Here is an 11,853-nt window from a genome sequence, read left to right on the forward strand (position 1 = left end):
ACAGAAATGACTGCATCTCAGAGTGAGGATGGACATAAGTGGTGCCACCAGGGTAAGAAACACTGGACCTTCTGTCCATCCTCCTCCCTCACACTTCCCGGCCTGTCTCCCATCCCCAAAGCTTGGAGGTTCTCATTCTTTTCCAGTGTGGGAGTCACACTCAGTCCCTAGAACCCTCAGGGGGCTTCCCGACATGCTCAGCTGAGTCTAACAAAAATATGGCATTTACAAACAAGTTCTCTATCTGCATGTAGTCAACGTGCTTATGAGGCTTTAGAGTAAATGAAATAAGCTAAAAAGAGACTTTAAGAGGCTACAGAAAAATAAACAAATCTAGGAGTTTCTTTCCAAATAAAATAAAATAGACAAATTCTTAGCTAGATTAAGAGAAGAAGCGAGAATCCTTTAATAACCAAGATCTGAAATAATAGAGAAAGCCTTAGAATAGATAAATCTGAAATTTAGAAGCAGTTACAGATGATTGCTCTGACATTGTTCAAAGTTGTCTCAGTCTGCCAGGTCCTAATGGAATTCCTTGTCACAGGACCCAAGAAGGGGCATGAAACACACAGTTGTTGGTGCTCATGGGTTCTGGACAAACTATCAACAATTTAAAACACAGCAGCATAGAAAAAAAGAAGAATCTGCTTCTGTGCAGTTTGCAAGTGTTCTAGACCATTTCAGGAGATTCTGACACTAGATTTATGGTAGCAATTTTGTCCTCCAAGGTACACTCCAATAACAATAATAAATGTGACAACAATTGGTGTTGTATTATTATTTCTATCTATAATGATGGTAATTTTTGAGGCATAATAATTTAAAAGTTCTAATTCTGAACCCACAGATCTAACTGGGCAGAATCACTGGCAGCTGAGCTCCCCCACATGGAGACACACCTGACTCCATAAAGCTGCCCTCAGGGGTCTCTGCAAGCTCTAAGGTGTGGAGAAGCAGCTCCCACCTCAGACACAGTTGGAAAAATCTCTTCTTTTTATCTGAGGAAGGTGAGGTTTAGCCTGGGAAAAGGACCAGATCTGCTCTACTCAGGATCTCTGAAGCTGAACAAAAACCAAGGAGTGAGAACCACGTGGCTTCAGCTGGGACTGAGCAGTTTCTTACGAGAAAGCCCATGCTCTGCTGAACCCACACTCAGACTCAGACATAACGCAGTTAGTCAGGAGAAATGTGGACACTGCAGTTGTTTGAAGACGGTCTTCTTGCTCCTCTACGTCATCTGAGAGAAGCAAGAAAAATCATGGTTTCCATATAAAAATACATGGACGGTGTGTTGGCCCTGGGACTGCACCTCCCGCTTCTCCACCATCAGGGAACCCACAGACCAGGCGCCCAGAGTTGATCTGTGACACCCACGACCTGGTTAATGCAAAGACACGTGTCCTGGGAGCTCCTCCAGGCAGTGACTACACACAGTGGAGACACTGAGGCGCATCTGCTGCTGGGACCCGGGACTGACCCCTGATGGGCGGGTTTGGCTCAGGGAGGCATCAGCGGCTTTACAGGATTTAGAGTGAATCACAGGTAATTAGGAGGTTTCATCAGACTCCTCTGATGTTTATGTCTCTGTCATCAGTTCTGCACCCACATCCCACAGTTTCCACAGCCCCTCAGCCTCCTGTGACATCTTCTGCCTCCATTAGTGATGCGGTCCTTAGGGGCATCCGAGAATGTTTTATTTTATATTTTCTAGTAATGAACTTTTCCAATCCAGAGGCCTCAGTGGTAGTCAGAGAACCATAAATACAGAGAGGATCCCAGGAGAATGCTTTCGATGCAGAAGAACCACAGACCCTGACAGGAAAGCAGCCCTTGGACTCCACCTGCCCCTGCCCCTCCCTGGGCTGCTCCTGTCTTCTCTGGGTGCTGAGCGCCCCCTGCAGCCAAGCCGCCTCCTGTGTCCTGCGGGGCGGTCTGGACGTCCCATCACGATGTCTCCTGCACAGTTATCCGCTGCCCTATTCTTGGTTCTCAGGCTGCTCATTTGCATGTACAGCATGAACTGGGTGTTGTCTCTGGAAATGGTGAGTCTGCCCCTAACATAGTCGGCTTCGTATTGATGACGTTTCCCACCTTAGGTAACTGCGACCCACTCCAGCCCCTTCCCTGAGACCTGGCAAACCCAGTGACTCTCATAGCTACAGGTGAATCAAGAGGCTGCACAGGAGAGCCTCAGGGTCCCCTCTAAGCTGTATCAAGTCTCCCCCAAGCTCTGTAAGCTGCATCTCACACTAGAGACTTTCTGGTTCAAAACTGTCACATAGCCACTATTTCTTTCACAAACATCCACTTGGATTCCCAGGATGTGCTGGAACTCAAGGTCCAAGGTCACCTTTGGGGGCCGTGGTCTACTGCGAGGTCGTGGCACTTGCTCTGTCTCCAGGAACCTGCAGCTGTGGGGAAGGGTCAGGAGAGTGGCTCCTTAATTTTGCTCACTGGATCTGATTCACATAAATTCAAGTGGATAGTTGGACATATTTAATTATGTGCAGACACCTGATAATATGAAAGAATACAAAAGTACACATATAAGGATTGATGAAAACAAAAATTAATAATTTAAATTTTTAAAAATTACATTAAAAACGATGGCATTTGGATTTAATTTTCTTTGAAAAATTAAAGGCAAATATTATGAAATTACTATTTTAAAAGCATATGGTAAAATATTCCTAACCAGCCTATAAACTGCCAAGCACTGTGTGTGTGTGTGGGTGTGTGTGACATGCAGAGAGAGAGAATACAGACAGGAGAAACACAAAAAAGGAGGCACATCTGACATAAAGTATTATAATTTATAAGGTCCTTGAATAAGGTGGGAGATGCCGTCTTTAAGGGTCACATAAGGCGGAAACAACAAATTGCTACACTAAGTATGATTATACATCTATATAAATTCCATTTTCTAGTTGTACTATGCATATTACAACTCAGCATAGCCATAGTGTAGATTATCATGAGGTGAAATGTGAGGGCAACAGGAAACCCATTCTCCAGCTTGGGCCCCGTCTTCATGGAGCCCGAGTGCCCTTGGTGGTACTGGGCCCCTCTCCAGGGAAGTTTGTGTCTGGGGTCACACTCATGTCTTCTATGTGTGTCCCTCACAGTAATACAGGCTGTGGCATTGTTGGTCACAGAGCTCAGTGGCAAGAACATTTGGTTTTTGGACATGGATCTGGAGATGGTGACTGAGCTCATGAGGAGGGGGTTAGAACTTGTGCTCCCTCGTGACCTATGCCCCGATCCACTCCCTTTCCTGAGGACAGGCGAATCCTGCTCCAGCAGGAAGTGCTGGTTGTGATGGAGAATCCAGAGACAGGACAGGTCAGGGAGGGACCTGGGAGGCCGCACCAGGCCAGTAAATGACCATGACCCACAGTGGTCAGTGTGCACGGGTTCTGGACAATACACTGAAGTTCCTACATATACACGTTTTGGTAAGAATGATGAATTTACTTTTATTCAATTTGTGAGATTTCTAGACAATTCAGTAGATTTGAAGATTAAATTAAGGCACATAAATAGTAAACTTGTAACCAAATAAAAAAAAAAAACTCTTTTCAGAGGAATGAACATTGAACTATTTCCTTTTAGTATAAAGAGGGTGATTTTCAGAATAGAAGTGAATCATGATACCCTAATAGCGTGTTAACTCTGAAATCACAGGTAATTTTCAGCAGAAATCAGAGACAGTGGAGGTCACCCCTCCTCAAGGAGAAAACCCCTGAGTCTATAAACCTGACTTGGCGGTCTCTGCAGGCTCTTAGTGTGCAGGACCAGCCCCTACCCCAGACTCAGGGATAGTGAAAGACTCTGCTCTTTCTGTGGGGACGTGAGGCTTAGTGTGTGGAAAGGTTCAAACTTACTCTACTCTAAGTCTCTGTACATGGACAGAAACCAAAGAATATGAGAAACATATGGACTCACTGTAGATGCAACAATTCCTCATGAGAAAAGCAACTCGATGGTTGGATCCTGCACAGAATTAAGGACGAACCCATTTGTGGTCATTGTAGAGATTGTCATTATTTGCCGACCGTGTGCCTGCTTCTCTACGTCCCCTGAGAGAAGCAAGTAAACTCGTGGTTTCTAGAAAAAAATCCATAAAAAGAGTCCTGTCACTGAGAATGCTCCTCCCATTTCTCCAACATTAGGAGCCCATAACCCGGCGCCAGCTGCTGCTCTCTGAGGTCCATCACCGGGTTTGAGCCAAACACACACATCCTGGGAGCTCCTCGCAGACAGTGACTGAGCACAGCAGGGATGAAAAGGCTCGATGTCTGCGGGACACACGGCTGATCCCGGATGGACACCTATAGCCCAGGGGGGCCTGCTGGACATGCTGGACTTAGTGTGGACCTCGTGGTAGTTAGGGAGCGCCATCGAACTCTCCATTTTTTATTCACTGCTTGTGAAACGAATCCTGGGACGACAGTGTCGACAGCCTCACCCGGCCTCCTGCACACTTTTCTTTCTCCCTCAGTGGCACCTGCCTTGGGGCATTTGGTCATGGCTGCTCCTATAGTTATAAACTTCACAAACGTAGAAGCCTCAGTAGCAGGGACATAACTGTAAATGCACAGACCCTCCCAGGGAACGTTAGATGCAGAGAAAGCCACAGGCCCTGAAGGAGAGCAGCCCTTGACCCCCACCTGCACCTGCCCTGGGCTGCCCCGTCCTCTGTGTATCCCAAGCGCCCCCTGCTGGTTCCAGGCTCCCCTGCAGGAGGTTTGTGTCAGGGCTCACACTGACTTCCCCTCACTGTGTCTCTCGCACAGTAATACACGGCCGTGTCCTCGGCTCTCAGGCTGTTCATCTGCAGATACAGCGAGTTCTTGGCATTGTCTCTGGAGATGGTGAATCGGCCCTTCACGGAGTCTGCGTAGTATGTGTTTCTACCATTATAACTAATGATTGAGACCCATTCCAGCCCCTTCCCTGGAGCCTGGCGGACCCAGCTCATGTCATAGCTACTGAAGGTGAATCCAGAGGCTGCACAGGAGAGTCTCAGGGACCCCCCGGGCTGAACCAAGCCTCCCCCAGACTCCACCAGCTGCACCTCACACTGGACACCTGCAAACACAGAGACACCCTGGTCAGAAACTGCCACAAATATCCACCGTTTATCTCACTCTTATCACTCACACTCAATTTCAACAGTTCTCCATGAATTACCTTTTAAAATAGCAACAAGGAAAACCCAGCTCAGCTCAGTCTTCATGGTGAGTGCCCTGTGTGCCTCCTGATCAGCAAGCAGAAGCACCTGGGAATCCTGGGCTGGGCTCCTCTCCCAGAGCTGCAGGGTCAGGGCTGCGCTGACTTTCATCAGCAGAGGGAGGGCCCTATTTGCATGTCTCCAGCTATATAGCAAGCTGTGGGGTGAGACACGTAAAGAGCAAGCAGGGCCCCGAGCAGATGAGGGTGTCCTGAGGAAAACTGGTGGCAAAACCAGGGTTTGAGAAAATGCGCTTATTATTAAATTGTACTGTGATAGAAACTTTGCACTGATCGCCTTATTTCAGTGTTATCTATGCATGTAAATTATGTTCCACAGGAGTCGATGTTCTCTATTTACAGATGTGAAAGTAAGCCCACACATGGTCGGGCTCCATATGTATCTCAGGGTTCATGTCTGGGATGAGCGAGTGCTGGTATCTGGGCCTGCGCTTCTCACCACCGGCCCTGAATGCTCCCTCAGCCAACTCCAGGACAGACCTGCACATGCCTAGTGTGGTTTGCAGAAGCCACTGCTTGATCAGAATTGATGTGATTTTGCTGTATTCTTTTGTTTACCTAAGACTACGGAGAGAACTAGGGTTCAGATAGATCTCGGACAATGAAAATACTGGCATCTATCTTTCTGCCACTCCTGTCTTGTCTGATACTCAACTTGTTTCATTGTTATAAATTTTATAGGGTTTGATTGACAGATTATACACTTTACAGATTTAAAGTATAAAATTGATAATCATGACATAATTATTACCATTATCAAGAAAGTGGACAAATTAAATTACCTCAAATTTTGTTCTGTCCTTCTACATTTTCTTATTCTTTCTCCTTCCCTTCTTCCAACATATTCACAGAAAACTACTAATCTTCTTTTTTTATATGCATTAAGTTCTGGGGTACGTGTGCAGATTATGCAGGATTGTTACCTAAGTATACACATACCACAGTAGTTTGCTGCATCCATCCCCTCGTCATCTACATTAGGTATTTTTCCTGATGTTATTCCCTCTCCAATCCCCCTACCTCCTGTTTCCCCACCCCCCAGGTCCCCCATTCGCTCACTGTGTCCATATGTTCTCATTGTTCAACACTCACTTATGAGTGAGGACATGCAGTGTTTGGTTTCCTGTTCTTGTGTCAGTTGGCTGAGAATGATTGTTTCAAGTTTCATCCATGTCCCTGCAAAGGACATGAACTCATCCTTTTTTATGGGTGCATAGTATTCCAGGTTGTGTATGTGCCACATTTTCTTTACTCAGCCTATCATTGATGGGCATTTAGGTTGGGTCCAAGTCTTTGCTATTGTAAAAAGTGTCACAATGAACATACATATGCATGTGTCTTTATAATAGAATGATTTATTATCCTTTGGGTGTATACCCAGTAATGGGATTGCTGGTTCAAATAGTATTTCTATTTCTAGATCCTTGAGGAATTGGCACACTGTCTTCCACAATGTTTGAACTAATTTACATTCCCACCAACAGTGTAAAAGTGTTCCTATTTCTCCACATCCTCTCCAGCATCTGTTGTCTCCTGATTTTTTAATGATCACCATTCTACCTGCTGTGAGATGGTATCTCAATGTGGTTTTCATTTGTGACCAGTGTTGATGAGCATTTTTTTTTTTAATGTTTCTTGGCCTCATAGTTGTCTTCCTTTGTAAAACGTCTGTTCATATCCTTTGCCCACTTTTGAATGGGTTTTTTTTTCTGTAAATCTGTTTTAGTTTTTTGTAGATTCTGGATTGCAGCCCTTTGTCAGATAGGTAGATTGCAAAAATCTTTCCAATTTTGTTGGGTTGCTGCTTCCCTCTAATAATTGTTCCTTTGCTATCCAGAAACTTTGGAGTTTAATTAGATCCCATTTGTCTATTTTGGCTTTTGTTGCCATTGCTTTTGGGGTTTATATTCACTGTCCTACCAGACCCACACAATGAACCTGGTAACTCGTTTGGAATTGTGGAAACCACTTGGTTTCTGCACCTCTCTGGCTGGGAGCTGCTTTCTGGAGCTGCCTTTTATTCAGCCATCTTGGGATCGACCTTTCCCTTTCTTTATAATTGGAACAGTCACAAAAATCTTCCCTTCCCAAAGTGTCTGTCTGAAAGAATATGAGAGCCCGTACTTCTGAAATGTGTTCAAGCCCAACTGTCTTGTCTTATCCCCACTACAGAACTAAGAAATTACTCTGCAGGGGAAATCCACCAACACACATACCCTAAAGGCACTGCTGCAACCTATCAGGAATGGAGATGGGAACACGTTTCCCCACCAAAATTGTACTGGGAAGCAGTTCCCCTGTTTCTTATGGTATCAGAGCCTTAGTCTGCAGGGCAGGGCAGTAGATCTGGAAGGTGATGACACAGGTGGAGAACACTGGAGCTGTGGGAGAAAACACCTCGGGGAAAAAGGGAGACTCTACCCCAGGGGAAGGGGCAAGAAAACACAGACCAGCATGTCATCTAGAGAAGGATCAGGAACAATCGCAAGCTCAGGCCCAGATACAGGGTCACAAAGCCTTCTTAGGAATATGGACCAAGGAATATGGACCTAGGAATATAGAGCCTTTAGTCTAATGCCTTGCACTGATTTAGAAATTGTCGGTAAATAAAACAAATGCATGAACCTGAGGGAGCTGAAAGAGATTGTCTGGAGGACAGAATAAGGTGAAGAGACAAAGTCAGGTAGAAAAGACAAGGAAGATGCCATTGAAGATCTGTAGTCTCTGGTGGACGTAGAGTAACAGACTTCAATTAGTTCTGAAAATTTTATGTCAGTCTTTAGTAATTTTATGTAATAAAACAGTCACCCTCATCAATGGAATCCTTTTAAGCCCATAAGGGATGAGTGTATATGTGGGCTTGTGGTGAAGTTCTAGTCATGAGAACAGGGGAGATGGTCTGTTGAGGTGTTCCTGGTCCTTCAGAGGAGAGTTGCAAAAATGTCTCTTCCCCACGTCCAGCCAATACTTAATACATGTGTGTGACCCCTGGGAATGGTGTCACCATTCACTGCATGATGGGAGTCACCTGGGAAGAGAAGCTGACTTCTGGTTATATCAGTGTGGAAAGTTGAGAAATGAAACTGCCTGGGCACATGAGCTGTCAAATTATTCAATCCCGGAGGCTCTCACATCAAGCTTCTTGGACTGGCATAGTGGGCTGATACTGTCTACAGCCTCGCCCGGCCTCCTATGCACTTTTCTGCCTCCTGCCTCTTCCCCAGACTGCACCACCTGCACCTCACCCTGGACACCTACAAACATAGAGATATTTTGATAAGAAACTGTTGCATATAATCATGTTTTTTCACTCATATTTACTCACTCACACTCAATATCTCTAGTTCTCCATTATTTGCCTTTTAAAATAGCAACAAGATAAACCCAGCTCAGCCCTAACTATATGGAGAGCCATCTGTGTTCAGAGCTGATGATCAAATCAAAATTTCTGGTAATTCTGGACTGGGGCTCTTCTGCAGAACTGTAGGTTCAGGGCTGGGCTGGTTTTCATCAGGAGGGGGAGGGTCTTATTTGTGTCTCGTCCTCTGTAGCAAACTCTGAGGAGAGAGTGAAGCCCAGAGCAGACGTGAGACTCCTGGAGGAGTGTAGCAGTGATGGCAGCATTCGGGAAACATAATTTTTTGTTATGTGATTTTCCCATTAAAATTACTAAGCAATTATTTTATTTCTATTTTACATACTTGTAAAAATAGAAGTATAACTGTATTGATCAGCTTTAAGAGATATGAAGGTAGAAATAGAAACAATAAATGGAGGAGACTCCAACACCTCACCCTCAATAATGTATAGAACATCCACAAAACATTCTTAGGAAACCAGTGGGTTTACCCAATGCTATTGAACAACCTGACCTAATAAACATCTACAGAACCTTCCAACCAAGAGCAGTGTAATATACATGCATCCCAAGCACACAATAAATATTCTTTATGATAGGTGTATGTTAGATAAATACTGAATTTGAAAATTAAAAAAATAACAATGCCAACTATTCTCTAACTTTTTCAAAAATTGGTGAGGCTCCAGCCTTCTCAACTCTCTCTAAAAGGCTACAATAACCATATTACCAGTAATAGACAATGGCAAAAGAAGAAAGTTACACTTCAAATATTCTTAGTATGCATAAGTAAACTACTCCCAAGTAATAGTCAACTAAGTTCTAGAGGACTTTAAAAGGATCATACACCGACTGGGTGCAGTGAGTTACACCTGTAATGCCAGCACTTTGGGAGGGCGAGGTGATGAACCACCTGAGGTCAGACATTTACGACCAGCATGGCTAATATGTTAAACCTCGTCTCTAGTAAAAATACAAAATTAGCCGGGTGTGGTGGCACAGGCCTGTAATCCAAGCTATTTGGGAGGCTGAGGCAGGAGAATCACTTGAGTCTGGGAGGTGGAGGGTGCAGAGGGCCAAGATTGCACCACTGCCCTCCAGCCTGGGTGACAGAGCAAGACTCTGTCTCGAAAAAAAAAAGGAGGGAGTTATACACCATAGCAAACTAAAATTTGTTTTTGCGATGCACAGATGACTCAATATCCTCAAGTCAATACATTTGATGTGCTTAACTAAGAGAATAAAGAAAAAAATTTCCATTAACTTCTCACTAGACACAGAAAATAACATTTAAAAATCAAGATTTCATAATAAAAACTCTAAAAAGAACAAATGTATATAATCTGTATATGATAAAGGTCATTATGAAAAGCCATATCTGTTATCATACTTAATTAATTAGCAAAATGTTAAAATATTTTGCTAGAGTATCTGTAACAAGGCAAGAATAAACTTGAAGGCATTTTACTTCCAGATTCCAAAAGTAATTACAAAAGTAGAGTAACAAAAACAAGATGGGATAGGCAGAAATATATATTGAGAGTTCAGACATAAACTGGTACACTGAGGGCAATCTGATTTTCAGCATGAGAACCAACAATATACAACGGATAAACCAAAGTCTCTCCCTAAGAGGGTGCTGGCAAAACTGGATTTACACATGCAAAGAGTTAAGAATTTTAGGTTAGAATAAACACAAAAATTAACTCTAAATGGGCTAAATTGTTAATGCATAACCTGCAGTTGTACAATTTCCCTCACCCAGAAATAATGTTAACAGAGATTTCCTATATTTCACATTAAAGGCACAGACAACAAGAGCAGATTTGAACAATGGGTCTTCCAGCAGCCACTAAGACTTCCCACTGATGTCTTCAGCTTCCTCTTTTCTGCCCCTCCCAGCAGACGAGGCTGCTATTCCTGAGGAAATGAGAGGAGGTGGGAGATGAGGCTGTCATTCCGGAAAGAATGGATAGAGCTTTGGAGCTTTTCTTTCTTCTCTCTCGATCCTTACAAAAAAAGGTAGAGATATTAGGAAGCACAGAATTCTAAATTTAGAGAGATTCACTAGAGAAACTGTCAGAAGATGAAGTCCCACATCCTGACAGGAAATCAGCCTCCATCTGCATCTGCCTCTGGGGTTGACTCTGATCAGTGGCTCCCGAGCGCCCCCTGCTGCTGACGTCCCCGAGTGTTCCTGCAGGAGGTTTGTGTCTGGGCTCACACTGACTTCCCCTCAGTGTGTCTCTCGCACAGTAATACACGGCCGTGTCCTCGGCTCTCAGGCTGTTCATCTGCAGATACAGCGAGTTCTTGGCGTTGTCTCTGGAGATGGTGAATCGGCCCTTCACGGAGTCTGCGTAGTATGTCTTGCCACCATCATATCTAATGGCCGAGACCCACTCCAGCCCCTTCCCCGGAGCCTGGCGGACCCAGTGCATGCCATAGCTACTGAAGGTGAATCCAGAGGCTGCGCAGGAGAGTCTCAGGGACCCCCCAGGCTGAACCAAGCCTCCCCCAGACTCCACCAGCTGCACCTCACACTGGACACCTGCAAACAAAAAGAATCCCTGGTCAGAAAGTTTCATAAATATCCACCATTTATCTCACTCTTATCACTCACACTCAATTTCAATAGTTCTCCATGAATTACCTTTTAAAATAGCAACAAGGAAAACCCAGCTCAGCACAAACTCCATGGTGAGTTCAGTCTCTGTGTTCTGCGCTGATCACCAAATGCAAACACCTGACAATCCCAGGGCTGGGCTCCTCTCCCAGAGCTGCAGGGTCAAGGCTGGGCTGGTTTTCATCAGCAGAGGGAGGGCTCTATTTGCATGCCTTTTGCTATATAGCAAGATCTGTAGTGACAGGTGTGAGGAGAGATCGGGGCTCAGAGCACGGGACAGTGTCCTGGGGGAGATTTGTGACATTGATAGTATTGGTAATTGTGGTTTCTTATTGTAAGTTTGTTCTGTGATAAACCCTTAAAACCCATGAAACCTATATATTTTAATTTCTATTTTAAAACAGTTTTATTGAGGTACAATAAATCTATATAAACCACATATATTTAAAGTTAGCACCAATCATCTTTTAGGTTTACATATGCAGAGAAAACATGGTATGTGGTATCAATGTTATTTTCATGTTACAGATGAAAAATTACCAGGAAAAGCACAGGTGGGTTGTACAATGTCCCCAGAGCTCACATTTGGTCAGAGTGCACCTGTGTACCTGGGCCT

The 11,853-nt window shown here is 44.4% G+C and overlaps 1 pseudogene and 1 gene segment (V, D, J or C); both read right to left on the reverse strand.

Annotated features, from left to right (window-relative positions):
- Positions 1–4,753: 4,753 nt before the first annotated feature.
- LOC100390506 (immunoglobulin heavy variable 3-23 pseudogene) lies at positions 4,754–5,356 on the reverse strand (annotated as a pseudogene). The gene is made up of 2 exons (XR_004739326.3): positions 5,194–5,356; positions 4,754–5,091 (listed from the first exon to the last, which is right to left on the reverse strand). The product of XR_004739326.3 is annotated as an immunoglobulin heavy variable 3-23 pseudogene (transcript).
- A 4,698-nt stretch (positions 5,357–10,054) lies between these two features.
- LOC103790592 (immunoglobulin heavy variable 3-23-like) lies at positions 10,055–11,393 on the reverse strand. The segment is given in 2 exon segments: positions 10,055–11,162; positions 11,265–11,393. Coding segments are annotated over 2 exon segments (543 nt in total).
- Between the last annotated feature and the right edge of the window lie 460 nt (positions 11,394–11,853).

This window comes from Callithrix jacchus, chromosome 8 (assembly GCF_049354715.1).
Source record: "Callithrix jacchus isolate 240 chromosome 8, calJac240_pri, whole genome shotgun sequence".
Lineage (NCBI taxonomy): Eukaryota > Metazoa > Chordata > Mammalia > Primates > Cebidae > Callithrix > Callithrix jacchus.